This window comes from Plectropomus leopardus, chromosome 11 (assembly GCF_026936395.1).
Source record: "Plectropomus leopardus strain MGB_pleo_1.0 chromosome 11, ASM2693639v1, whole genome shotgun sequence".
Classification (NCBI taxonomy): domain Eukaryota; kingdom Metazoa; phylum Chordata; class Actinopteri; order Perciformes; family Serranidae; genus Plectropomus; species Plectropomus leopardus.
In genome coordinates this window covers 11,946,517-11,971,863 of record NC_142186.1, presented here as the reverse complement: position 1 = coordinate 11,971,863, position 25,347 = coordinate 11,946,517, and the positions used below count along the sequence as shown (strand labels likewise).

The following is a 25,347-nucleotide window of genomic DNA, read 5'->3' as shown; positions in this document are numbered from 1 at the left end:
TCTGTGACAGGGCTAAAGCTTGGAGACAATGTTTAAATGATGTCTGTTGATCAGTGGGATTGGTCTTCTAAGATGGTGAATGAAATGCTGTACACTACAATTTAACTATATATAGAACAGGGAAGTGAGATCTGAGCACAAGTCGTTTTTCAAGTTGCTTTAACACATTCTAATGCCAGGTGTGAAAAGACAGAGCTGTCCACGTGTAACAAGATCACCAAAGACGCAAGTTATTACCAGGTGTAAACAGCTGCAGCATCAGAATCAATGCAAAAAATAAGTTATTGTCTGGGCTCTTACAGTTAAAAGGCAGGTGTTTGCATGTTCAAAAGAGAAGCTACCAGAATTTGTTAAGAGGGGGAAACACCTTGTTGGATACTGCAAGAAAATGTGTTATATTGAGTTAAGTAATTTTCTTAACAGAAAAGAATATCATTCAAGTTTTTGAATAGCTTCTTTGTCTAGTCTAGTTATTAAATTGCCAGTGGCTCTCTGCATCCTTTCAGGTGTTTTACTCCGCACATCAACTCAAGTGTACTTGCAGCAATTTTCAAACCATCAGTGAAAGATGGTAATCAAAGTGTACTTTCTACAAGAACCGAAATTCTCACTACTTGGGTTTTTATTGGGCATTGAGACTAAAAAAACTTCAAACATCAAGACCTTCGTTTTCCTGATTATTTTGACGCTTGATGATCACACAAATGAAAACTAAAATAAAAAAGTAGTGTAAACATTGGTTGCCCCTGAAAGCCATAAAAGAAATCACTGACAAGTATTGTAATGTTTCTCTATAAGGTAGAACCATCAATAATACCTTCAAACATTGTAAAAAAATAGCTTTACAGGAAAGTATTCAGCCTCACCTGTCCCATCATGGTTTCCTTGTATTGTTTCTTCTGGGTGACCTTGATGGGTGGAAGTTTAGTTACAGAAGATACCAGAAAATTCATCAGAATGTCCTCGCAGTTTGACATCTGGTCAACCATGGTTTTCAGACTGGCTGGAAGGTAGGTGGTGTACAAGTAATGGTAGTATCTAAAGCGAAACATGAGAAAGAGTGAGTTGTGTTAGTATTGGACTAAATAGAAACTGAATATCAGTGGAGAGGAGTGAAATACAATAAAGACACTGAGAAGAGTCAGTGTGTAAGTACTTGTGATAGATGGCAGCCCCAGTCAGCACCATGGAGTAGTCGTTGGTCCATTTGGAAGTGTAGCCCCACCGCTCCTTGTTGCTGTCCCAGAAGTGGCTGCGGGCTGGGTAACCAACAATGCGGTCTGGGAAACTCTGCCACACTGTGAAGGCAAAGTCCACCTGGACCGAGATCAGAGAGAAACAAAGAGACAGAAAGGGGGAGGAAAGGCATAAGACCAAGAAACCAACAACATATCCATTGTATTGAAACGATATGTACTGGTGATTATACAATTCTTAAGAAGAGCTTCTGAAGTGGGTGTTCTTAAAAAAAATGACTTAAATTTTCTGGTAGTCTGACCTCTGTGGTGGAGAGCACAGTGTCCTCATCCAGACTGAGTACGGCATCAGTGGGGATGGTGTCGTAGGGCAGAAAACGGCTGCTTATCACCTGGTTTGATTTTCAAAACACAGACACAGGAAGTAGTTTTACCACACAGCTCAACAACAGTAATCAGTGTATAAACAGGGACCACATGAGCACAAGCGAGGTACATCTGCCTGACAAACAGCTCTACCAGTCTTAATGTCTGTTTGTGCTACACAGTCGTTTCATCTTGCTGTGTTAACAGCAGAGTGAGTCAAATATACAAGCTGACATAAGACCAGTGACAGCAGAAATAAAGCATTTCACTGATGAGCTAAAGGCACAGGTAGAAATCTACAAGGTACAAAGTGTGCTTCTCTCCCTGATGAGCACTGCAGCCCCTGCCAAAAAGCAAGGGCCCTGCAGCAAATAACCAGGCAAATATCTATGTATCACAAACGCTTCTAAAGAGGTTTTGAGTTACTAAAATATGTGCACATTAATGTTAATGGCGTTTATTTCTCAAAATATAATGTATCTCTGACAGCAGTAATTTTGTTATCCACATCAACATTCAGCCCACAAGGTCTTGGCCAAATAGCAAACACTTGATGAAAAGGAATGTTAACTTCGATGTAGCCAAGTCAATCCCTGCCAAACCCCTATATACTGCATGCCAGTCACACCCCTCACATAATAAATAATTCTGCAGTTTTTCAGAAGCTAGTTGGCTCATGTTTCTTTGAAAACTCATGCACAGCATCAGAGGGCTGATTGTCAAAAAAATCCTGCTGATGGACCTTTATAGCAGCTGTTGTACCTGTGCTTGAAATTCACATCCTTTTTGCTTTTGGTCCTCAGTCAGATTTTGTCTGCCTTTAATATATTTGAGACCTCTTAGCAAATGGTCCTTTTACATGTTAGTCAGTACGTATACATTAGGTGCTATTATGCCATCATCACATTAAGTCCTCCATGTTAAGGCGGGGAGGTGGTAGGTTTAAAATGAGGAAGGGTGAGAGAATTAATCACATTAATTATTCTCAAGAAAAACTAAATATATTAAATGGCAAATTTAAAAACTACAGCGCCTCAACTTAAGTTAAAATGAACCTTAAGCTTGGACCTGACAGCATTTGATGTGCTGTGCTTTCTGCACTGATCCCATGATTTGAAGTCCAAAACTTCATATCTGTTATTGCCAATTTGGAAAGAAAATAAAAGTACTGCTTGTCCAAGCCACTGAGAGATGGGCTGGAAGCAGCAGAACACACCATGCACTTTGACCACTTTAACTAAGGAACTCTGGGGTGACTGCGGTTTTACATTTTACATCTTGAATTAATCCAACTGAAGGCTTTTAGGGCTGAATGTGAAATGGCTGCAAGAACATTACCTAATGAGAATAGTTAAGGCTATGTTTTTTTACCTTGCTTTCGCCTTCTATAACAATGACAGGGACTGAGGTGACAGGCCAGCGGTGCTTGGCAGGAAGAGGCTTGTCGCAGTTCCACAGAACGATCACCTGCACGAAGGGAAAACAGGTGAAGCTTAAACATCATTCAGAGGACATATTCATCTGCATATCTGTGTATGTACTCCCAAAGAGAAATATGTTAATCAGCAGCATATTAATGTTTGACAGCCCATGTCTAACTTATCCATATATGAACAATTTAAAGACAAACAATAGGGCCTTGTTTCAGTTCAAAGCTCTATTTTTATTTACTCCCCATTTATGTGGAAGATGACAATTTCCTCATTCTACTGCAGATCTATTTTCAGAACTGTCACACCACCTACAGTTTCTGACAGCGACAAAGTGTATCAGTGTAAATGTTAAAACAAAATGTGCTGACACCTTCATGCTAGCAATGCAGATTTAAATTCAGAAAAACTGAACATTCTTGGTGTACTTGAGAAATGCCAGAATAATGAGCGACATATGTACAGTAATATCAATTGAGAGACAACAGGATTTACTGTACACATGGAAACTACTGCTCTACCACATAACGGAGGCCTACTAGGTACAAGGCAAACAACCATCAACCCAACACTGTCACCATTTGTATCATAAATAACCTTTAATGTATGGATTCAGTTATTATTTACAATTATTTTGTTTGACAGCTGAAAAGCTGTGCATTTAATAGTTCTGCAGGTAACGGTTTCCTGTATTTCCCACAGTGTGCATAAGTATACTGTAATAATATCTGCAGAGAGAGGAGTGTCAGGGTGGATCTATTGTGGCAGGAAGGTTTGGAAATTATTTGGACAGCCTCCCGCATGAATAAAATACTAACATCCAAAAGCAGTTTTAAGCCAACACCAGTGATGTGACAATTCTGAGAAATGACAGACACTGAGACAAACAGACCTTTTTTTCTTGCAAAGCAACTTCACCCCCTTTGCTTTCTGTTTAACATCTTAAAACACTGTGTTCAAACATCTGTTCATCTATTTGGAAAAATTTCTTAGCAGGATAAATTAGCTCCAACATAGTTCCACAGAGTATTTACTCATATTAGTATCGAGTAGTGACTACTGCGGACTGGGTCAATCTGATCAAAAGTGAGTGAGGTCAGTAATGTGGTGCAGTGTGGAAGGTTTCCAGTTACCTGAGCACAGTACTGGGATTTGGCCACAGCCACAAGCAGCTTCATGACTGGCTGGGACTGGGAGACCAGCGGGCTCACTACATGAACGATCGCTGTAAACTTGTTGTATGGTTTATTACCTGAAAACAGCCAGGAGACATCATAAGGTAAGAAAAGAAACAAATCAAATCAGCCCAGTAAAATTTCACAAAAATTATCTTCTGAATCAGTCTTCTGAATAGCCAAATCAATTGAACATGAACTCCACTAACCTCAACCCTACAATTATACACAATTAATCACAACATTAAATCCACTGACAGGTGAAGTGATTAACACTTGGGTCCTGGCCTTTTTATGGATGCCACTTGACACGCACCATCCACCAAAACATTGTTAAAGACCAAGTACACCCCTTCATTGCAGTGGCACTCCCCAGTGTCAGTGGCCCCCCCATCCGGAATTTGCACCATGTCACACGATAAAAACTGCTCAGGAATGGCCAGAGGAATGTGACAATGAGCTAAAGGTTTCAACATGGCCTCCAAATTCCCCAGATCCTCATCTGATGGAGCACCTGTGAGACGTGCCGGTACCCCACCTCACTACACACAGGACTCAAAGGAAACCGCAGCCAACGCCCTGGCGCCAGACACCACAGCAGACCCCCAGAGGTCCTGTGTCTATGCCTTGGCAAGTCAGAATCAAGTCTGATCCATGGCCTCCTTGGACCTTTAAGGTACCAGCATATCCCATGGATGTTCGATCAGATTGGGATCTGGGGAATATAGAGGTAAGATCAACGCCTTGAGCTCTTTGTCACATTCCTCAGGCAACTCCTGAGCAGTTTCTATGGTGAGAGGGGCCACTCCCATTAGGGAGAGCTGTTGCCATGAGTGCGTATTGGGTCTTGAACAGTGTTTGGGTGGGTGCATCTGGTGACAACCCCACGAATGCCAAGACCCAAGGTTTCCCGGCAGAAATGCATTACAGTAAGATAATCATTGTTATTCACCTGTTAGTGGGTTTAATGTCGTGGCTGATCGGTGGGTCTATGTTTCATATGTAAGTAGTAACAGCATAGTTTTCTGGAGATACTGACATAGCTCTTCACTATCACCATTTCTCAACTGAGGTGCACACAGTAGAATTTCATCTTTAAGTAATAACTCGTTGACAGCTTTGAGCATCTCTTAGTTTGTGCTTGTTTACGCCAAGCTGTGTTTACTTGGCAAACACTTTAACTGAACAGGTCTAATTAGGCTTGTGAAGGAAAAGGTGCCAGTTAACCAAATCCCAGTGTCAACAACAAGCCGCATATCTGGCCAATTAACCAAGCACAGATACAACATGGCAGGTCTAATTGGTGAGCTTCTCTGTGACAAATCATGAATTGATAAAGACATACTGCATAACTTATGGCAATGTCACTGATTCGCATGTTAGTTTACCAGCATTCAACAGCTGCCACGCACCAGCTGTTCTTGTGATGTGTCATAAATGAACATCAGCCCTCCAAACCTTAGGGAGTATCAGTTAAGCAGAGCTAAGCATATAGCATGTGCATGAATATTTAACGGACCCAGCTTAGCATAGTAGAAGGGGAAGTCTCCCAGGTATGTAGAGTACTGAGCCAGGGTGAAAAGGCCTCCAGGCAGACTGTTCCACATGAGGTTACTCCTTGAAGTGTGCTGCAGTACCCGGTCCTGGATAATCTGTATAAACAGGGGAACAGAGGAGATTCATGTTATCTGTAAAGTGGTCAATTGATTGCAATTGGTTAACATCAATCAAATGTTCACAACAGTACTTGTTCCCGTGTGACTCATAGAAAAAGTGTGAACAGTAAAAAGATGTCAGCAGGAAATTAATTCTGAGCCAAGATCTTCCATGTCTATTCACTTCAAATTAAGCAATAATTAAGTCAGTCTTGTATGCTGTTTGGAAACTGAGGGCTGACACAGCTCCTCTGGCGCTTCTCAAACTTACAACTGCAACAACAAAGTCACTTCAAATACCTCGAAAAACCTGCAGACTACAAGAGAGTGGTTCTCATTATGCTGTCACGTCTTCTCATAACAAAATATAAATTAAAGAACATAATCAAACAGTAACATCAATTCGGTTAGTTTTTTCCAAAATAAAGTGGGTTGGCAGCAGCTGTTCTGTAATTCCCAATCCACCAGAGCTCTAAGAAGAGTGTAACAAAGTGAGTGGATACCTTAATAAAATATTAAGCATTCTAAAGAGCTACGGGGTAGCTACAGAGCAAAGTAAACCCTGTAGGATACTGTGGTAATAAACAGATTCTTGAGGTCTAACTTTACCTTGTTTACAGTAAAGTATTTAGATTCCCTTGGTAAATGCAGCTCAATTATGTATTAACTCTGAAGCCAAAACACTGACCTCTTACAGGCTTTTTACTATGGTATGTTTCAGAACAGGGTTAAGATACTGAGAGTGTAAACAGATCGAAGATCAGCTTCTTCAGGGTGTAACTTTAACCTGCTGACACAGAAATCGCAGCCTTGCCTTTCACTGCCCTGACTTCCTACCTCTTGGGACCAGGCCTCTGTAACACTATCTGAAACAGCAACTAATGGTGTAAACTGCAGGCAGCAATGAGGTCTATGTGCAACACAACTAAAAATCAGAAGCACTTTTCTACTTTGTTAAAATTAAGATTTAAAAATTCCTTAAACACTATTAAAATAAGCTACAATCAAAATTATAACGCATTTTTCGACCATTTTTTCCATATGCTATAGTACAGCATTTTTAGTATGACTTTTTCCAACATTTAAAATGTTGACTTTTTGGACTGTTCTTTTGGCATTCCACACTATAATATTCTTCTAAATACTATACCATAACATGCTATAGTATGGCGTTTGTTCATATACTGAACTATAACTTTTTTAAAACATTTTTGGGGCACTAACAATTCTGTGGACATTTACAGAGTAAATGGTCTTTTCACTATATTGTATTTTCATTACATTGTGCCGTGAATCAGTAAAGACTGTTCTATTATTTTGTCAGATTGTGGATACCAGAGCAAATGTGGCACAGATGATTTTTATATGTAATGGCCCAGTTATTTATGTGTTATTCATGTATGTACTTTATTAAGCATGTTTACAGACACCCCCATTCAATTTCAAGCATTTCTATTTTGAGAACTGGTTGGCTTTCCATCTTTTCTTTCAGTCATTCTTTAAAATGTCACCTGAGCACTTAATAATAATAATAATAATAATAATAATAATAATAATAATAATAATAGTAATAAATAGACAGGGGATTTGAAAGTTCAGATTTGGGGCGGCAGTGGGAGACAGGTATTGTAGAGAAAAGGTGGGCTTTGAGTTTATTTTAAATGAGAAGAGTGAGTCTGAGTTGTGGATGTATATCATTATCATTATTATTATTATTATTATTATTATTATTATTATTATTGTCATTTAAAGTATGTTAGTAACATACAGATAATTATATAGAATGCTGACATTTTTTTGATGTCGACATTCAGTGGCAGTACATTTACTGAGCACTGTTACAGGGCCTATTTTATTATGCAGCTGTACTCTCCACTGCTGCAGCTGAATCCAGTTATTACTAAAACATGCTGAGGCGATTTCATCATTTTGTTGCATTTTCTTTCATTTATCATTGCCTTATATAGAAACAAAACACATTTTCTCTTTAATTTGTATGTGATTAATATTTGTGGTGTTGAAAACATGGACACATCAGCTTGGAGGTGGCTAAAGTGCTATATACCGGTAACAGCAGGCAGCCATTTTGGAAAATGGAACACTAATCTGCAGTGGCCCGATATTCAGATTTCTACTAAATACATTAAGCTATATTTGTACCAAATTGGGTTCTTTTATCACAAAATGAATGATAGCTTAGCTATGCTGCCCAACTACTGGTGAATTTGGTGGATGCACAAAAGCATGACTGAATGCAGTGAAAAATCCAGCCTTACACAATCTCTGTGTTTCTCCGTCTGGAGATCCTTTTTCATTCCTCCCTTCTCTCATCTTTGCTGGTTTGTAATTCTAGCCTTAGAGCAGTTTGATAGCCTGGTACTCACCAGGAAGAATACAGATAAATGGAGTCTGACAGGAACAAACTACTGACATGATTGATGACCGAGCCACAGCAAGAAACTACTTCAAAAACATGACAGCAGTGTTTAACAATAACATCATCCCTCTGTGTTTTCAATCTGGTCTGGAGTAGTTTTATTGTAGGTATTAGGACTGCAACTGCACAGTCAGCACTTGTAGGATGTCAGAACAAAGTCGATAACTGGAATCAATGTAACTGAAGGACTAAAAAAGTGTATGAAAAAATCATGATTTATGCATTTGTATTTTTGTGCTTGTGTGCATTTGTGTGGAAGCATGAATAGTTGTTTTAGCCCAGCTGAAGAATAAGAATGACAAAAGTAACCTCCAAAATTTCCGAATTGCAGGATGCAAAACAAAACAGGTGTTACTACTGAGAAGTGCATGTATATCAACTCATACTAAAATATAATAATGTAATCAGAAATGTCAGTGTGTGTGTGTGTAATTGTATCACATGTTTGAATATGTGTGTGTACCTCTAGTGTGGTCAATACTATCTTCTCCACAGAGTTGAAATAAGCCTCCCATAGGAACTGTGTCTGGTGTCTAAGGGACAGGATCTTGTCCTGATGGATGGAGCGCACTGTTGAGGGGATCTGTGAAAGGAAGAAAGACACGTTAGCATATTTGCCACAAACAAAACAAAAACCCGTAGTCTTGTAGAATTACACAGAGTATTGTCATTTCACCCACAAAATGCACTGTCAGGAAAACAAGTGTGAAATCAGCCTCAATAACCATCGCAGCTGTCATTACAGTAAATCTGTTATACAGCTCACTGTAGCTTTAGGGAGACGGAGGCCTAAATTAAACAATCAGGACTAAACTAAGTAAAATATGTCCTTACAAGACTATGTAGCAATGATTTCAAGAATCACACACATTCACTATAACTTTGCACATGCTGGGTGACAAAAATGCAAACTGGAGTAAGAGGCACCTGCAAACACCTGCAGACTGCTGTTGTGTTACAAATTTAATTTTGAGAGGAGGCCTGATAATAATGTTCTGTGGTCACAAACACTGACATCCTCAAGAAAAATAGATGTGAGCGCAACAGCAGTGTACAGATCCTTTTTTGTTTGTTTTTTAGCAGTGTTGACTAAACTTTTATGTAAATCAACTTAAGTTTTGACCTTTAAGTTTCTAATGTTGCAGCTGTACCTACCTGTAATAGCAGCCTTTCATCTCCAATCACAGCTGCCGTATTCCAGTCGATGATCTCTGAGAAGGGCAGCTCCCACCCATTACTTAGCATCACTGGCACACAAGCTGCCTGTAAGTGTAATACACAACATCACACACACACACACACACACACACACACACACAACACTGTTGATTAATGAGATTAACTGACTAAGAAAATCTGCTCTGCAGGACCTGTGATGCTCATGACAGGTATTGTAAAGGACTGTAAAAACAAGAAGAAATAATGCATTAATAAATACATGTATTAAATCAGTGGTGCAGAGAAGATGGATGAGAGCTTTGTCTGTTTGCCACTGTCACATCCTGTGTGACATTAGTCATAAAATATTTATATTCAAGGGGAACAAAACAAACCCTTGTGGGTATTTCTGTGGGCAATAATATACAGAGAGACCGGAGAGAAGAGAAAGACGAAAAATATTACTGAATGGATTATGCTCTGCAAACCAATGTCATCACTGTACAAGGTCCATTTCCCAAGCAATCGAATCGGGCAATTTAACATTTCTTCAAACACATTTCCATCATCTACAAAATCGCTGCAGTACCTTGATGACTAACTCTCAAAGTGACTAGGCAGTGTGGCTTCATAAAAAGGATCATTATGTTCAGCGGAAAGAAAGATACACTTCAAAACATACTTTAACAATGAACCCCTGTGTCTGAGAGATTAGTGACATTGCACTGAGGTGTGTATGTATTATTGTAAATGTCTTGTCAATCAATTTACCTGTTTGTGTGTGTCTAGGAGTTGAGTAGTACATGCATCTTGCTGCTTGCAGTGACCAGCCCGATAATCTGTTAAATGGGGTACCGTTCACTGACTGGCCTCAGTCACTACACATGCACACGCTCGTCTAGGCACAAACGCTCCTGCATCAGAGTGCTGCAGTGCTCGTCTAATCTCCTCGGTGTCATTAGCAAAGGCAGCAATCTGCTGAAACGCTGCCATGCTTTCTCTACCTATCAGCTCTCACGGACCAATCAAACAGAGACCCCTGTAGCTCAATCCTCTCCCAGCTCATCACATTACACACACACAGAACAAACATTCATTAATACAACTCACTGCTTTGAACTCTCTACATTTTGCAAACACACGTGTGACAGAGAATCTCAATGTGACTCTGGCTTTCTGCTTTTCATTGCAAGTGCACTGCACAGTCCAATCCTGCTTGTGCTTTACATCATCTGCCAAATCATCTGCTAAATCAGTCAAACCCTCCCCAACAACCCAGTTCTAGTGCAATCATGTGAACAGCTCCACTCTTGACTATTGCACTGCTTCTCATCTGACCTGTCAGAATACTTACTTGAGCCAATGTAACTAAGACAGCATCCAAATTCTCAAGTGTCTGCCTGCCCCTCTCAACTCAAATAGTAAATTTCTCTGGTGTGGGATTAATAAGGTTTATCTTATCTTATCTGCTGTGCTCCTGGCATTAGGCTGTGAGTGTAAAGACACACTAATACCTCCAAGCCGGGGTCCAGCCCCACTCCCCCGCATGTTACCTCAAAGACAGCTGCACTGCTTTCTCTTCCTGTGTCAGCCTGGTCATCAGTCCACTATCTGAGCTCGCCTCACTCCTCCTAGCTCCCCAGTGGTGCAATTATCTCCCCATTCCAGTCAATAAAGAGTCACTGCCCATCGTCTATTGTAAACTCAAAAGTCATCATTCTTATTCTACTTCAAAAATCTCTCTCCTTTCTGACTATTTCTCTTCCGCTTTTCCCAGGATCAGTGCTTACAGTACTTGACACTCACACAGAGGAAAGTAACACTATGACTCTGGCTGCTTTTGGTTTTCTGATGACAAAATATTAACTTTTTTCCATGGTTGCACTCATTACACAGTCACTGGTGGAAGATAAACGGCAAAATATCTAAAATCTAATTTTAAAAAGAGTCAACTTTGAATCATTCCCCCATACTATATGTATTTACTAACATACAGGTATATTGTACATTTGGACATGTTCTCACTATATCTGTACCACAAGTGTGTTAAGATTAAAGCAGTTTCAGCAAATATGAAAAGGTTTTTTTTTTAAGTTACTAAATGTAGCTATAACGGACTGATGACAGAAATTTTGTTTAGAAGGATCAATAAATTTGAAAGCTTCTTGTACCCCTGAAGTTGGGCTTGCCTCACACTGCCATCACAGTCAATGGTGATTCAACAAGCACTGTTCTCAAAGTTAAGAAAAACAGGAAAAGTTTTTTGTTTTTTTTAACAAAACTGCCTGGTGGAAGTGCAACTGTTCATTCAAATAAATCCATTCTTTAACTGTAACTATGGTTTGAGCCTATGGCGCTGTCACTAAAGAAGCTTCAATATCTCTGTCCACCTTAAGTGAGTAGGCAGATTGTGTGAATGAAGCAATAAGCGAGACGGGCTCAGTGCCATTGGGAATTAAGGACACTTGTTGAAGACTATGCCAGAATTAAAAGAGTAAGTGTAATGTTGGAGGAGAAGAGAGGATGACTCGAGGAGGTGGGTGAGGAAACTCAAAGAAATGGAAAAAGCAGAAAGAGAATTAAAAAGTAGAAAACATGGAGAGAGAGAGAGAGTATATGGCAAGGGCAGCAGTGAAGACACTGAGTCATTGGCAGCTGTATCAGCACTGGCTGCACATTAACAAAGTGACTGGCAGTGGGTGAGGGAGCTACTAAGAGTTAGTCAGCGCATCACTTTTTCCATTCTCAACCTCTGATTAATGGCTTTATTGTTTGGTCACCACAGCCCCACGACTGACACACTGCAAGACTTCTTGAACCAGTTCAACTTGTGTTCAGTCATTATGTTCAGCTGCCAAACCCAAGATGCCAAAATGTACCGTAATGACAGACACTTAAAAACTGAAGTACTTTTAAGCACAAGGGTCTATAGAGTGCCCCAGGGATGACTTTTTTCCGTCGGCTCAGAAGCTAACATTGCCCTGGTTCCCTCATCAAAGAGCCTATTGGATTTTTCCATTGGATTTTGGATTATTGCAGAAAATAAGTCCTGTGGCAAACTAATGTTTATGATTTATACACGTTTTGTTTAGCAAGATAGTTTTCACAAATGAACACCACTTTCAGGATTTTTGAAGCCTAAATGCATCACCAGAAGTAAAAGCTAATTCTAACCTATGAAGAACGATGCTGCAGGTGTGTCGCCCCCACTACGAGGCTGTAAAGCCATTAAAGCTTCAAAGTTCGTGAGTAGGTTATCCACTGACATATTTTATGTCGTAGAACAAAATATGGAAGTCTCCTAACCTTGTGTCAACAACACACCTTATTTTTAAGGCATCTAACCAAACACCCATTCAAAAAAAACATTTACTCTGAGACAAGGGTATTGAAAGAGCTGACATGCTAATTTGCGGGTTTTATGACACATTACTGGGGTTCTCTATGCGGGTAAGCCTTTGATCTGGGTCCATATCTTGCAGTAATTCCCTCTAAATATTTGTGATTCAGTACAGACACAACCTACTATTGCTGCAGTGGCACAGAAAATGCACCAAACAGCATTAATTCTATTTCCAGTAAAGTCCCTGCAGTGTTGCACCTACTGTATTCCAAAGATAGTTTTTTCTTTGTGAATTTTGCTTTGTAAGCTCATATCAAAATGCAGCGAACTGATTCTGATTCATTTACAGCTTAGCCTTGAAATAATGAATAATACCTGTATTTGTGTCACTGACCTGCAAAGCCTCTAAGAAGCGAAAAGAGCCCAGCCGCCGTCCTCGAGGTACCAGGCAGAACGTAGAGTTGTACAGCATCTCTCTGTAGTCATACCTGTAGAAAACCAGCAAAGTGGAGAGAACATTAGGAACTAAGAATCTGTACTCATATTTATAATATACTTAAATCGCAAAAAATGTAAGCAGTCACACAGCAGAACATTGTCGTGCATTAGTTTATTTTTTAACCCCTAAAGTCTATCACTACTATGACATCTCATGATGAAATCCTGATTTTTAGGAACATAGCAAATACCAGTTTCTACACAGTCTCCGTGCAGCAGCACAGGAGAGAACAGAAAAGGCGCCTCTTTTGAAATACCTGGAAAGCACAAGTACTTTCAGGAAAAGTCCCAACTTTGATCCTTTCTCTGCCCTTCTCCCCACCCATCTTTAAACCCCTTGCCCTCTCACCTGCACATCTCAACATCTCTCCCTCCTTCCAATCTAAGCCTCAGTCAGCACTTGCTTGGATTAAGGAGCTGCTTGGAATTCCTTCAGTGTCAATACTGTATGCGAGCATGGGAGAGTGTGCGGAACAGTGTGCATTTCTGTGTTGCTTGGTTGTCATGCATTGGACTGGGTCTCATTAGGTTGGACCAAAAGTGCGCACTTTTTTATTTCTCAATGTATTACTTGTAAAACAGGCAGATTTGTGCTTGTATTTAAAACAATCTGTGACCACACTTGCACAAGAATGCAAATACAGATGTAAAGGTGAGTGATAATTTGTGTGGACATAGCATGCGTGCTTAGGGCTATTTTCCTTCTCTTTCATTCATTGTACATAGATTTACTGTGCCTTAGGCTGTACTTCTGTGTCCTTAAGTGTACTGCTTAGTTTTAGAGAGGCAGTGCACAGTAATATAGCTCTAGTTCCCTAGACAATATAAAGGATGACACATGCTATGCCATCATTCTGATAGCCATTCTATGTTAAATACATACCATGCACGATTTTCCTGAAAAACAACGTATAAACTAATACAGAAGTAATCTCTCTCAGTCATCACTAGAAGTGTGTGGAGGTGTAGTTTTCAGCAGAGACTATGCCTTCTGCACGTATTTTCTCATTTTTTGTGTTCGAGATGTTTATGTGCATGTACCCCCACAGCGCATTGGTGACATTGGAGCTTTATCAAAGTAGCGACCAGGTGCCAGACCATAACCAGCATACATCCAAGAGACACAGTGCTGGAAAATGCAAATATCGCGACATGAAACGCAAAACGTGAGTAAATCAAGGGTTGGCTTGTACTTTCACGTTTGCTGGTTGGCATGTGTACAAACAGTAATCGACAATAGTACATAGTACATCTTTAAGCAAAATGTATCCAAAAATATATCTGGCCAATATGTACTTGTCTGTTTATTTCAATGATCAAGTCATTTATAGCTAGGTAGATAAATAAGATAGGTTTACTTTAACCCTTACATTTCAGGTAATACAGCAGATACACAAGGCAGCCAATTAAATCATTAGAATTACAATACATTCAACTGTAGCTGACAAGCATGTTTGAACTATAGAGCTGTCTTTACCACGTACTTCTATGTTCCACATAGAAACCTGCTGGGTTTAGGTTTTGATCACAAGCACTTACCAAATGTCAAGCAAAGGATTTTTGAATTTGTCTGCTAACAAGTGGTTCAATCTATACCTCCTTTCAGTCAGCAGAGACTACAGGGAGCCAAACTGGCTGCCGATCAAGTTCTCAATAGCTTTTACATAAATAGCAGTTATGCATGATTGCACTGTGTGAAATAAAGCTGACACTTTCAAACTATACTTGTTAACATCAAAGTGTTGTGATGGCCCAGCGCTGGCAGAACTAAGCCTAACCAGGGAAAAGTACTGAATACAAGCCCGGACAAATTCACTTGGCAAAGTGCACTGGGATTTTGTTGGGTTAGAGGTGTATGCAATGTATGTACAAAAACAAAATCTTAGTTGGTTCTAGTTTTAACCTATCAGAAAACATTGTTTTAATAAGAAAACACTGCTTCTCATTAATAACAGTCTGGTCTGGCTTCCAGCTCAGTGGACACTTATTGACTAATATTTCTGAGGGCAAACCAAGATTATAAGAACTGGGCTGACCTCTGTGACTCCTGACAAACCAGTTTCTGGTGTCTCACATCTGAAGTACCTCCTGATGTACAAGCATACGCTATCTTTCCTTATGCTCTTATTCCCTGCTTGGCCTGAAAAGATTATGACAGAACGCAGCACCAATGACCTAACAAAGTCTTTTACTCTTGTTTTCCTTAAATACAATCAAATGGGGGGCACAAATGATTGCAATGTAAAATATGAGCTGCAACGTTAAATTAACATTGGTGATTATGCAGTATCTATCTGGATAATCCTACTTAAGACTACACATACCACATTCTACAATTAACAGCCCCTGCTGTGAGTTTAAAGAAGATTAACAGCACAAAAAGCATAAAAGATACAGTTTAGCTTGATGCCATCTATAGTAATACACAGTAATGTACACAGAAATCCATTATCCACGAAGCAAACATTAGTGGGCTAAGTAAAGAATACTAAAGGCAAGGTCCTGCTCTGATATGTGCATCCATTATGAAACAATCTGATTCAGCAGTCTGATTCCATCATAGACATGTCAGGCTATCATTAAGTATGACAAACAAATAATCCAGCCAGAGGCAAGAGATAACTGACCGTTTTCAGCCCTATAAAAACAAAAGTATAGGTCCAAATCTGGGCCTGGCTGGGTGTAAATCTCCCATCCATCCTATTTCCTGTCAGTGCAAACTCAGAAAAGACCAGATGTTGCTCTCCCTGCATACCTCCATTCTTCTCTGCTCTTCCAGATGGCTGCCTGTGGGGAGGAGCAGTCTCCCAGTGTGCTACCGCACGTCAGTGGCAATACTAAGGATGAGTGTTCAAAAATATCTTCCTCATAAACCAAAGCCTGTCTTGTGCATTTAACCATTTTTCCCCCAGATCTGTGTGTACATGCATGTACTGTAGGTGTTCAACAGATTGGTTGCATTGGGGAAAAAAATCAGCTTATTTGTCAGAGAGGAGTTAGTCATACCCTGCATCTCACAGCAATGTCAGCAACTGACTAAATGATGTGAAGTAAATCCTGTCTAGTTCCATATTTTCCAACATGCAGGGGGCTGCTGCTGAGCAGAGCAGTCTCACAGTTTGCCGATTGGTCATCGTTGAATAATCACACAATTGATCTTAAATTAGTCTTTTTGCCACCTTTCTATAGAGCAAAACATTGGAATAAATAGTGTAATAAAGCTTACAATTACTATAGGGGCTATTCTTAAAACTAAAAGACTACTATACTCAACAACAGGCTTTAAAAATGGCACAGCACAAACATACTCCACTGTAGGGTCATCATCAATCCACTGAAAAAAAATAGGGTGTCTTAAGCAGATTAGCACAAATATTGTTTCAATGCATGATGTAAGAGAAATTTGGTATTACAGAGGTTGAAGAGCTCCAGCAGCAATTGTAACTTGAGAAACAACTTTATTTGACCAAGGTGATTCGGCTTGTGGCCTTCATCTAGACCCTGATGAAGGCCACAAGCTGAAATGCCTCTGTCAAATAAAGACCTTTTTGACCTCTCTAAGACTCTCTTAATTCTCCATGCACCTTGGAGGTTGGTGAAGTTATGCCATAAACCTCCACTCTGCTTCTAAAGTTGGTATTATACTAATGTGACGGCCAAGTCATCAGAATAAAACATTGGCATGGTACATTTCTGCACATCACAGATATGCTACCTTTCAACATTTTACACATATCATATGAACGTATCTAAAGTGACAAAGTTCAGATTACATGTTTAAGAGCTGAGTTTCTCATCTGGAGCAGGGCGGGATGGTGGATGATGTGACATCTAGGTGAGATGGCTGCCAAGCAGTGGCAGAACAGCAGCAGACCAATGTTTCTGACCAGCAAAAAACAAAAGGGGGTTATTTTTACAATGTATCGGGACTTTTCTAGCCATGTTTATTGTGACAAAATTGGCTGTTTTAAGCCAAAACATGATCCTTTCCTAACACTAACAAAGTGGCTTTTGTGCCTAAACCCAATCACCAGTAACCGCAGTGTTGTCACAACATAAAACTGAAAATGAAACAGTAAAGAAACACTAAATTTCAACATATCCACTACATATGAAACATAAAAAAGTAACATATCCTTGGTTTGCAGAAACGTATGATGCCAACATTTCTGGTGATTGTGTTGAAAACGAAATTGATAGCTCCGGAATTCCCAAAGCATATCAAAATCTTTATTGACTATCTATAATCTTGATCATCCTTCAAGTAATAATTTGAAATTATGTAAATGGTCAAACCAAACTGCAAGACAGCGAATCCTAGCGCAGAGCTGTGCATAAAGCTGCAGCCTGGAGAATGCATGTGGTGGACACATTCACTGAGGATTTAACCTCAACCAACTGTTCAGTCACAGTGACCACACTGTTGACACTTCCTGACCATGCAGTTGCTCTTGGTTAGAAACTACCATCTTTTAGAGAAGACAGTTCTTTTATATGAGCACTGCATGTGAGCACTGTATGTTTGAGTGAGAGAGAAAGAGTTGCAGAAACAAGTAAACATCAACTTCAAAGTGTTGCGTGTTTAGAGGGGTAACGCGATTTAAGAGCTTAATTTCTGGTGCTATAAGAAAGCCATTCTCATATACTCTGTTGACTAGAAACACACACAAACTAGTCCTAAATATATCTCTATAAGCTAGCAAAAGAAACTACATATGAATCTTTACATTCACCCAGACCAAGTTGAGGGTCTAAAGTAGACAAATATTGTACACCTTAAGTCTTAAGCGAAGTCCATTAGAGCGCAACACACTTACTCACAGAATTAATGTTACTCACATCCAAGTAACTTCTTGGCACTGTGACATGATGACTTTGTTAACATCAATACCATCATGAAAGCATGAGGGCTTAATTGCTGGGACTTGCTGTTTGCTATAAGTTGCAACATAGTTTCATCTGACATGGGGGAAGTAGACAGTGACCAAATTTTCATTTAAATGCAAACACTGTAGGAGCATTAAATGCATAATATGCACGCATCATTGCGTCAATGCCAGAAGTCAGATCAATAATGAAACAGTCAATTGTGGTACATGTCTCAGTTTCTAGGTCTCTCATTGGGAAAAAGAGAAAAGAACATGTCAGTTTTGTTTTAATGTTACGGGACATCTACTGTTATGCCATCTTAATGGAAACATATCCATTCATGGACAGAATTAAATGTTGTTTATTAATATTGCAGCAAAGGAACGCTGTATGATTCAGAGAAAGAGAAAAGGATAACAGGAAGTAAGCTGGGTCAAAAAAAAGATCAACCAGTCTCCTAGCAACAAGAATGGATGGTGTGAAAAAGAAATGCACGGCTCACTCTGTCAAGTGCCTGAGGAGACTCAGAAGAACAGCCAAAGTGTTTGTCTCCCATAATCTGTGTAGACCACACACATTTACAACATAACAACTCATAGAAAGGGCTGCAATCAGAGGAGGCGTTACTTCAACGGCTCTGTGACAAGTTCACCCATACTGTCTCCTGTGCTGGGACATCATGTCCACCAGGGAATGTAGAGCCACCTTCTTTAATAACTTTATTTTTTATTCTTTGTTTGTTTGTTTATCCACTTCCCACCATGTCACACAAACCATTTATTTTATTTTTATGAATCTGAAGGAAAAACTAGATCTATTTGGTGTGTCATAGTATTTTCAAAATGATACAGACCCAGTTAGGTGCTATAGGATAAAAGATGGCAGTATTTTTGCTGCTTGCTCACAGATGTACTGTTCCATTCATTTATGTAAAACAACTCGATTTCTATCCTTATCCTTTCATCTATCATCATTTTCCAAAAAAGAAAAGAAAAAAATCAGACAGAATGGTACAGTTCTATTTGCACCATCCACAACTTTTGAATGGAAATGTGTAATGAAGCGAACTGAACAGAGCCAGACTGTTTGGTGGAAGCAAGGCTCTAGAACATCTTGTCTTGATGCCAACCTAAAAAATAAATGGAATTTATATATATTATCAGAAAATGGCATTTTTTCTCTCTTTTTATCAATATTACAGATAAACCAAAATAATTAAGTTTCTAAAGGACAATATAACAATAATGAGATAAAGGAATAGCAATGCCACTTCACTCAATCATGATCCAAACATACTTTCACCAGGATGAGGATACTCAAAGATGTTTGAACAGATAGATTAACACATCATTTTGATATATATGATTAGTAGTTCTTGTAATTGTTCAAAAATGCATTAAAACAATAAGCTGAATTAATTAATGGGAAAAGTATAAGTAAACGGACCCCAAGCTGTCAATCATTGTCAAAGATTAACCTCTCGGACAGCTCAGCTGTGGCCTAATTTATAGCATGTGCCTTTATCTGTACCATGATGGACAAGACGCCCTCTGAGGGGCCTAGGAAGTTTAGTTGAGCTAAATATTGTGCTTTGAAATGGACATTTGTATAATCCGAATAATAACTTCCATTAAGAGAAAATGTGTAACCTGAATTCTTTAAATTATAGCACCTCAAGTTCATTGTGTAGCCATCACTCATCGTGGTCACAGGGAGAATCCTCAACAACTGGAAATTCCCAAAGATGAACTTCAGAGGGGAAAATGACTGCAGCTCTAGTACTATCTCGCGCTCTCACCCTTCGCCCATCCCTTGCCGCCTTCATATCTCATTTTCTGCTTCCTCTTCTCTGTCACAGTTGAGCCAAGTTGATGGGCAGTTGACTGTTTCCAGGACTATGAATTCAAGCCAGAGGAATTTCAGCCTGAAAGGCACCGAGTGAAAGTGAGTGTCATCGTACGAGAAAGAGAAAGACGAAAAACTGCAGTTGACAACCGCATGCTGTATCCAAACCTCACACAGCCAGAGCCACCCATGGCAAGAATGTCACACACAATGCAGACACACACAGAAAGCCTCGTTTTGATCTCGACACACATCAGAGAGACTTCAATAGTTCAAGACACTGCCAGACCCTCTTAGACGAGGCTGCTTTCTTCCCCCTGACAAGACTGCACACCAAGAGGTAGACATGTATAACACATACTGACAGGCCTAAGGAGGGGAAGCAAGCCTGCTTTACTTACACACACACTAAAATACTAACATCACATAAAACAAAAACTTTCTTCTTCTGGAAGACTTGAATTTGACCCGCAGATGCAAAACGACACTGTGCTTTCAGGCATGAGAGCGATCATTACATGAATGTTTTGATCCCCCAAGGTGATCAAAGGGCTCCTTGTAATGTGGGGTTAATGAGCACCCTTATAGTCATGTTCCACGGGGTTAATTAGCCATCAGGATGAATATAAGAAAGCAGACTGGCCTCTGGTATAGAAAGAGTGAATAAGACCTCTTTGGAGAGTGATTCCTGAGGATTGTTACCCCCAGAGAATGTTAAATCTGTGTCTGTGTGTGTGTGCGCGTGTGTGTGTGCATATGTGTGTGAGAGGAAGGTTACTGGGAGGAAAGATACCATTGGTTAATAAACTCCTCTCCTCCACATCGGTGACAACATCGGTGTTACAGATTACACCGGATATTTAACAAGAAAAGATATAGGTCGATGACGCTCAATATCTGTAGATTGATGACTTTGACCTTTAACGTTAGATCACTTCATTTCTTTGACAAAACTGAACAGGAGCAGTTGCTGTGGCTGGGATAACACCTGCTCTTCTCTTTAATACACTTGGTAAAGTTTTTTTTTCTTTTGGGCTTCCACTGGGGCTTGGCTTCATTCGCCTTTTGTCCCTCTTCTATTGCAGGATGTGCTCTCCACCCAACGATGACCATCAATGCTCTGGTCTCCTCATCATTCGAGTCACAGTAATCCCGGCAGCATGGGTCCGTAACATGGATCTATTATGGTCCAGAATTGTTGCCCTGCGCACAAGGTCGCAGCTTGTCTTTGACCGTTCCCTGCAGTAAAACCTTTTACACTTTTTTCCAAAGTGCTCAGCCTCTGCTGTTAGTGATGTGTGGACACTTTCACTTTATTATTGTAGCGCAATGTGATGTCAGTTTGGGGTAATTTTAGGCCAACGCTTATTAAACAGTAACTAACCAGTTAATTTTTGTAAGAAAAAAAGCTAGCTAGCTAGTTCCTACCAGTCCCAAGCAGGGTGCAGTACCATAACAAACCTATCGACTGGCATGTGTACCCATACAGAAATATTCTTGGCAACCGGGTAAAGGTTAACTGCTACATCGCTCGTAGCATCTGCTGTCCAACTTAGTATTAATAATGTACTTTGTATTTTACAGATTGGAGTTTTTGTTGTTTGTTTGTTTGTTTGTTTGATGAACCTAGGTTTCTATTAAAAAATGGCAAAACAACAGAGGATGAGGTGACAACTAACGTTATCGGTCTGGCCTGAAAAATGTATAACACTGTAATGCTGACTACTGCATTAAGCCTAGTGCTTGCGTGCATGTGTGTGCGTGCATAAATTACACTGTGATACCCATTTCAACAATGCATTGCAGTTACCTAAGACCTTTAAGAGATGAGTACACACAATGTGGTGTCCAGAATAACTATGAAAAGTGTGACATTAACTTGCCTGAAGATATGGAGCCTAAAATACTCCACTGGCCTCAGGATGAGCACATTAGAGATTGACAGCCAGCACTATCTTGTACTTAATGGCATAGTTAATCTTGACTGTTTTACCTGCAGCCATGATAGATGAGCAACTTTTTAAAGCGATGAGCAGGCTAATGTTGCCTCAAGCAGGAATGGGGACATAACACTGGGACAAAAGAAAAGGGGGATGGCAGCAGAGCTACAGGGAAAATAAAAATTTAATTGAAAGAAAAAAAACCTGCACATTATTACACAAGCCAAGCTTCGTCATGACACCTGAAGGGTGAATGTGCATAATTATTCATTCTGCTTTATGATTTAACTTCATCAGTTGTTTCCAAATGCAATGCAGATGCAGTAAGTTGTTCACTGATGAAAATGCTTTCTGGGTTGGAATATCCAGTAAACATTACTTTACTTCTGTGGTCATCTTTGGGAAATGTCCTTCCTTTATAGCGATGCTTGGACTACAGCAGCAGATTACATCATAATTATAGAGAACCAGAGGAATGAGTCCTAAAACACAGAAGTCCATCAGTATTTCACCACCTCCGGTTCCCTAGTGTCAAAGTAAATATCAGCAATATTTTAAGGCTATATCATGATACATGACATGATACGTGACATAAATAAATATCACAATATTTTTTAAATGTCCTTAAACTTATGTTAACGACTAAAAACAAAGTTACTGAATGGCCTGCAGTTACAGTGAAGTTAAATAAAGTAGCTACTGTCATATAAAAACATTTAATACACTATTGTTATCGTAACATTTAATAAAATATGGCTATAAGGTAGTTAAATTAAGTAATTTCATAATGAAATTTTAAAAAGTCCTGTTAGAATGAAATAAATCAAAGTGGGACCCATGGTGCTTTAAAGATCCTGCTTGCCTCAGGTTGAAGTTCCATGCTTTTGCTGTGGACGTGAAGCTTCCTGTCGAGTTGGATGTTAGCATTAGCAGAAACTTAAACAGATACTGCAGGAACTTTAAACGTGAGGACTCATTAACTGTGTGCGGAAAACAAACTAACAGCTCTCCAGTTCATATATTACTAATATTTTCAAGTTGCACTGGTGCTTCATGGTTGTAAAATGTGACTAGAACGGTCACGTTTGGAGCGTTGCAAATACGAACACATTCCTCACCTGCTCACACTACCACCACTACCACTCATTAAGTTAGACTATTACTGCAGCGGTATTTAACTTGATGAATAATTCACTGTAAGCTGGAAACAAACTAACAGCTCATGTTCATATATTAATAGGAGAGAGAAAGTGAACCGAAACTCCGGTGGCTCATAAAAACGACATGACAATTTCTACCCGATTTTCGTGATATAGTCATTCTATATATCGCACGCAGAACAAGCCGTGATACTCTGAGTATATTCGATATGCTCCCACCCCAACATCAAAGCAGGCTAAACAGCTATACAGCCCCATAGCGGTGGCAAGCAATCATAGTGTCGTTTGTTTTTTGACTTCTGGCGAATTCATTTAGGCTGCAAAAATCCTTAAAGTGGTGTTCATTTGTGAAGATTATCTTGCCAAACAAAATATGTTAGTCATAAAAGTTTGTTTACCACAGACCTTATTTTCTGCAATGATCCAAAATCCATTGGGAAAATCCCAAAGGCTTTTTCGCAGGGAGGCAGGGTGACGTTAGCTCCTGGATTTACCTGATGAAAAACACCATACCTGGGGCACTCTATTGATAACTTATGACTAATGAGAAAATTGAACTGATTGACTAATTTCTCTGAGCATTAATTTTTTCAATAAGTGGCAATTAGTAGACTAATTACAACTTGACCACTGCATTTTTTTTCAGTACTGTGCATTTGACATGCAATACACCACATGAGAAAAGATGACACATTCCAACAGTGTAAGAACTAATATTGCTGCTAATTGAGGTTGAAGGAGTACAACCTGCTGCACCCCGAGTCAATGAAGCAAAGATGTTGTTAATACAAATATGACTTTTTGAAAAACAAAGCCTTTACTTATTTCCTCAAGGCACCTTTGGCTCACTCCTTTTCCTCTGGTTAATGAGTTCAAAGACAGCTTTATAAAACATTTACAGACACACAGAGGGGGGTTTCCAGCTCTACCACAGTTCTGCATGACCCCAGGTTAATTCATCTAATTACTATGCTTTGAATCTTCTATCACGTTTCTTTTTCTGGTTACCCTTCTCTTTCTTCATCCATCTTAAATCCTCTTTCACCAGGAGAACCAAAAAGCAAAAACCTTTCATCTCTACAAATACTCCTCCTCAAAACGTCTATGCCCTTGAGTTAGTTCCAGTAAGCACAGCACACAGACCAAAACACAAGAAGTGTCATAAAAGGGGCTGCTGAATTTCACTGAATCCTTTAGGAATTTGGAGAAAGCTGCCCACATCTCTAATCAGCAATCCATCAGCTTGATGAGTTTGATGAGGAGGATGCTTTGAAGTGCTCTCTGGACACCAAAAAGCCAGAACAAGGGAGCGTTGGAGATAATGAAATGACTGTTGTTAATGGAACAGCCATTAAAGCTGGAATGTCAAGACTGACTTGTAAAGCAGGGCAACATAAAGATGTCAGATTAGACAGTGCGGATCAATTATTTGACTGCAGCTAACAGAGGGACTTTCCCTCTTTTGGGAATAGCTGAGAATCACTGTGAAGGTTTATACATTTACTTTGAAAGTATCCTGCATTAACAAAAACGACATTAGGCCTGAGTATCATGATGTAGTCCTCGGTGTTTTTGTAGTATGCCCTAATTGTCTATTCTATTTATTTAACTTAGCTTAAATTTTGTTTTTCCTTCTGGATCCAAGCAGATCAACTAACTTTTTGGGTCTAAAGGCATTTATACACCAGGGGCAAAATGCATAGAAGTGTGTATATTCACAACTAGCAACTTGCTTATATACTATAAGCAAGAAGGCAGCGATATGCAGAACTTGCACATTCTTTTCGCCAGATTAATAAAGCCATGCGTACGTCTGATTAAATTTATAAATGCAATTTTGACTGACATTTTACATCACACACTATAAGCTGTAAAACAGCGCATTCTCACTTAACTGGGGGCCTCCGATTGATAATTCAAGTCTCTGACTTTTAAGGAGCAGCCCTAGTACTAATCACATCACCCGCAGCTATCTCAGCTAAAAATGTGTGGACGCCGAGTCTAAAGAATGCTTGAGGTGCGCACATTATCAATGCACATTCTTACTTTTTTAATACCAGTTTATATGTCGAAAAAAGGCGTCCACATGGTTTTGTACATACACATTGTTATGCATCTGGCACACGGGGTGTTTTTTTTCCCATGCAAGTAATTTGCACATCGATATTTTTTTTTTTAAACTGTTGATTTTGTAAGAATGTTCACTCCGAATGCATGAATGAATTCTACGATGAATAAAGGATGAAGTTGATTTTTTTGAGCTTTCATACATTAA

The 25,347-nt window shown here is 39.5% G+C and overlaps 1 protein-coding gene across 1 annotated transcript in view; it reads right to left on the bottom strand.

Moving 5' to 3' along the window:
• The window catches only part of LOC121945585 (exostosin-1a-like), a 50,663-nt gene that overhangs the window by 4,831 nt on the left and 20,485 nt on the right, over nt 1-25,347 (bottom strand). The window contains exons 2-10 of the mRNA XM_042489831.2: nt 13,155-13,248; nt 9,415-9,522; nt 8,723-8,842; nt 5,687-5,819; nt 4,126-4,244; nt 2,934-3,029; nt 1,499-1,588; nt 1,157-1,317; nt 867-1,038 (exon numbers count right to left, since the gene is read on the bottom strand). Coding sequence (XP_042345765.1) covers nt 867-1,038; nt 1,157-1,317; nt 1,499-1,588; nt 2,934-3,029; nt 4,126-4,244; nt 5,687-5,819; nt 8,723-8,842; nt 9,415-9,522; nt 13,155-13,248 — 1,093 coding nt within the window. The remainder of the gene's footprint in view (nt 1-866; nt 1,039-1,156; nt 1,318-1,498; nt 1,589-2,933; nt 3,030-4,125; nt 4,245-5,686; nt 5,820-8,722; nt 8,843-9,414; nt 9,523-13,154; nt 13,249-25,347) is intronic.